This window comes from Martes martes (assembly GCF_963455335.1).
Source record: "Martes martes genome assembly, chromosome: 17".
Lineage (NCBI taxonomy): Eukaryota > Metazoa > Chordata > Mammalia > Carnivora > Mustelidae > Martes > Martes martes.
Genome location: NC_137905.1, coordinates 51122368 through 51126837, shown reverse-complemented (window position 1 = coordinate 51126837; position 4470 = coordinate 51122368). Strand labels below are relative to the sequence as shown.

General features: G+C 53.3%; 1 protein-coding gene across 1 annotated transcript; it reads right to left on the bottom strand.

Annotated features, from left to right (window-relative positions):
* Window positions 1-1916: 1916 nt before the first annotated feature.
* LOC308358595 (galactoside alpha-(1,2)-fucosyltransferase 2) lies at window positions 1917-2936 on the bottom strand (the record flags this gene model as incomplete). The annotated part of the gene is made up of 1 exon (XM_080828853.1): window positions 1917-2936. One exon carries the CDS (start codon window positions 2934-2936, stop codon window positions 1917-1919), a length of 1020 nt encoding a protein of 339 aa, XP_080684979.1.
* Between the last annotated feature and the right edge of the window lie 1534 nt (window positions 2937-4470).

Genomic DNA, 4470 nt, shown 5'->3' with positions numbered 1-4470 from the left:
ACACTAGGAGTATCTGCTGAGCCCTTGAAATGAGACCTCCTTGGCCCACCACCACTTTTTGCTAGGACTGTTACGTAGCCCTCTCCCTGGTCTTCGACCCTCTCTCACCCCTACAGCCCTTCCTCCACACAGCAGCCAGACAAGTCCACACAGCAAATCAGATCGTGTTACTCCCCTGATAAGCACCGTCTGATGGCTTCCCCTTGGTCTTAGAATAAAACCCAAAGTCCTTGCCATGGTCCACAAGGCCTTTCATGGTTGACCCTGATAACTTCTCTCCCATTTCTTGTCTCCATGTGTTCCAGCCACACTGGCCTGGTTCCGCTCTCACGTGTAACTAGATTCCCCCTGCCACTGGGCCTTTGCACATGGGATCTCAAGTCAGGTGGGGACACTCAGGTTTTGCCTAGGTCATGCCCAAGTCACAAAAGTGTCTGCAGATAAAGAGAATCATCGATTTAGTTTATCTCTGGCTGTATCACAAATGAGTCCAAAACACAGCATTGAACAATCGTATAGTTATGCTCACAGACTCTGTGAATCAGGAATCGAGATAGGGCTGCTCTCTGCGGCACATTGTCGGGAACCTCAGCGGGATGCTAGGCTGACTTGAACGACATGTGGCATCACATCTGATGCCCACCCTGAACTCGGAAGTTGACCTCAGCTAAGACTGCTAATTGGAGCACCCACCCGTGGCCCCGGAGTGGGGCTGGGCTTCCTCATAGCATGGGGGCTGCTTTCATGATGTTGACAACCGAGGGGAACTGAACTCCACAAAAACGCAGCAGCATGAGGCCTCTGCCAACACCGCATGGAGGAGAGAGCCCCCAGCTGACCCACCAGATTGTGGGAAATCCTAAACCGTCACTTCACGCCACTATGTTTTGTTAATCCAACCTTTGCTAGCAGGGATGCTGTTAGATGCACCACGGCAGACACTTACAAAGAACAAACAGACCCTCTTCACGTTCACTGAGCCCTACTGGGCTCTGAGTTCTCACCAGGAACCATCCTAAACCCTAGGAAGCCAGGGTTGCAGAATTGGGGCGGGAGGTCTTAGAAGCGCACCAGCTACTGGCCAGTAGGGCGGCGCTCTTGGGAAAACTGGGGGGAAAGTCCCAGGTCTGGGCAGACGCACTAGAAAACAGTGAGCCCTCTGCCTGGACAGGGTCCCAGGGACACGGTGGCTTGGAGAGTAGGCTGTTCTGTCTACTAGAGCTCCATCAGCCCCCTTGGCCAAATGCCTTTGTGTAGCAAACAACCCACACAATTCAGGGATTCTCTGTTTTGTGTTGCACCTTCTTCCTCGTTAGGAGCACCTGTTCTCTCTGCAAGCCTCCCTGTCTTCCAGAGGAGGCGGATCAACTCCCCAGCTGGAGGGAGCAAAGATTTATTGATCTGAGGCTAAACCAATCCCAGGGTCTTCTTCACTTTGCCCTCTAATGGGTTAGGTGGGCGCTTAACACACTTCCGGTCAGTGAGATATACGGGGGCTGGGAGGGCGGGGTGGAAATTGCTGGAGGGCTTTGGAATCTTTCTCTTACTCTTCAAAAGGGACCCAAGAATGAAGCTGTTTTTGCTGCCTCATGACGAGGCTGTCTGTATGTGACACCCAGCTATGTGGCAGCCCTTTTGGGACCATGAGGGAGCCAGTCTGAGAGGAGTTGACAGCAGCTGAACACGACAGATGGAACGGGTCGCCGATGACATTGCTGGGCTGCTGACTTAACCCCAGAGATGCCCCAACTTCGGGTCCTGTCGTAAAAGACACATAAATAGGTTATTTCAGCAAGTCCGTGACTTCTGATATAAGAAGGAAGTGTCCTGGTACACATAACAATATGCTCCCCATGCCTTGGGGAACTGGTCTTGGAGCCAGCAAAGGAGGGTGGGGGGGCAAGGGCCACCTAACATCAGTGCTTGAGTAGTGGGGAGAGGTCTGCCTCGATCCCAATCCACTCGGGCAGGAAGGCGGCCTCTGGCTTAAAGAGTTTGAGGAAGGGGGAGTCGGGCAGGGTGTAATTGGCTAGGTAGATGGTCTCGCCCCCCGCGAGGTACGCGGCCCAGATTCCGAACGTCCCGATGGTCATGATGGTGTGGTTACACTGCGTGAGCAGCGCGAAGTCCTTGGCAGGGGAGTTCTCGATGCCATTGCCCGCGAACACCACGTCCCCCCGGGAGGCGTTGATGTTCTCCCGACACCAGGTCATGCCATTGCTGGAGACCACAAAGACGGGGGAGTCGTAGCGGGCCCGGAACCAGGCCAGGGCCTGTTCCAGGTACCGTCGGTCGGCGACCACGCCCTTCCACACCTGCGGCATGACGTGCACGTAGTCCCCCCGGCGCACGTGGACGCCCACGAAGGTGCTCGGCTGTCTCCCATTCACCTGCAGGCCCCGCAGAAACTTCTGGGCGTCTTCCCGCACGTGGTCGTGCAAGGTGAACTCCCGCAGGATCTCGTCTCGCAGGTGGTGGTAGAAGGTCCAGGAGCAGGGGTAGCCGGTGAGGCGCACATACTCCCCGGGGATGTGGCGGTATTGCTCCTCCATCCAGTCGTTCAGGTGGTAGTTCTGCCAGGGGATGCGGCCCGCCGTGCTGCCGTGCAGGACCGGGAGGCTGATCCGGAAGATGGGGGCCAGCGTGCTGTGCATCTCGGCCGGGATGAAGGCCGGCCGCCCGTTCATCTTGGCCAGGGCGTACAGGGTGGCGTACTCCCCCATCTGGTTCCCCAGGCGGCCGATGGCGTTGATCGTCCACATGCCCCGGGGCAGCTGGCTCGTGGGGCTCTCCGTCGCCAAAGCCAGTGTCTCAATGTCCCACGTGGGGCGAATCTTCGCTAGCCGTTGCTGAATGTGAAATATGGTGGAAGCCGTGAAGACAAAGAGGACGAAGTGGGCCATGGGGAAGAAGAAAGGCGCCTGACTGCTGAGCATGGCTGTCAGGGGAGGGAGAGCAGGGAATGTTAGCTGGGGCGGGTAGGGAGGCGGGGTGGGGGTGGTTTGGAGGCCCTAGTGGGGTTCACGAATGTGCAAGGGCAGCTGTGTGTTCAGACACTGTGTGCGTGTGTGTGCAGATGGCTTTGCTGTGTGTGTGTCTCCAGGGGCGTGAGCACTCAGGTGCGTGTATGGAGGTGGGTCTCCAGAGTGTGTGATGGGAGTGTGTTTACATGCAGTTCATATGCTCCTGTTTACAGGATCTGACTGCACCGTGTGTATTTACATACGGCACATGCATTGCAGGAGTGTGTGTGCGCATACATACGGGTTATCTACACACTGTATACATATGTGGGTGGGTGTGCATTTGCATACATATAACGGATATGTGTACGTTGTATAGTAGGAAAGTATCTATCTCGTGTACATACATGGGTGTGTACTCTATATAATATAGTGTGGACATATATACACACACATACACACACGTTATGTATATGTACCTTGTATGTTTGAATGCAGGAGTTTATAGCCTGAATATACATACATGGGTGTCTACAGATAGGGAGTACACGTGTATAATCCTACTATTTACTGGACTGGGGATCCATTTCCTAGAGAGGTCCGTCTTTGCATGCCCTGCCTTCCTATATTCCCTTTGAAGGGAAATGGCCCAAACCATCCTGAATTCAACCACGTGGCTTGCCTACCCTCCCGGCCACAGCCAACCTGAGCACAAGATAAACACCGGGTTCCACGGTGGCTTTGCGATTTACTGGTCACGACAGGTTGTAGGCCGGCTCTAAAAGATGAGTTGGTCAATTCTCTCTCGAATATTTTTACTGAAAGGTCAGAAGGCACCTGGCAGGTGAGCGTTCGTTTTCTTCTCCCCCGGGTGTCGGACACCCAGTTGAATTCAACAATTCAATTCGATTTTGACATTGTCTACCTGAATTAGTATCAGATCCGAGAAGTTCGGTCCCACTTCATACACCAACTGCAAGTTCTGAGTTATTCATGCTTCTTCTGACTCATAAGTTATAAACTGACCCCCTCCTTAGGTTTGATAGTCTCCTAGAATGGCTGGCAGAACTCAGAAAGGCACTTTACTTATGTTTACCGGTTTATGATAAAGGAGACAGATGAATAACCAGAAGTAGTACATAGGTAAGATCCAGAAGGAGCTTCTGTCTCCCTGGACCACCTTCCTGGCTCATGGCTGTGTTTGCCAACTCAAAGGCTCTCCAAAACCCATTTAGGGCTTTCATGGAGGTTTCATTATGTAGACATGCTTGATTAAATCATCAGTCACTGGTGATTAACTTAATCTTCAGTTCTTCTCCCCTTCCCGGAGGTTGGGGGCTGGAGACAAAAGTTCGAATCTCTTCAAGCTTGGTCTTTCTGGTGACCAGACCCTGAAGCTACCTAGGGCCCCGAGAAGAGTCACTTCATCAAAGAAGAAGACACTCCTATCAGCCTATCACTCAGGAAATGCCAAGGGTTTTAGGAGCCATGTGCCGGAACTAGGGAC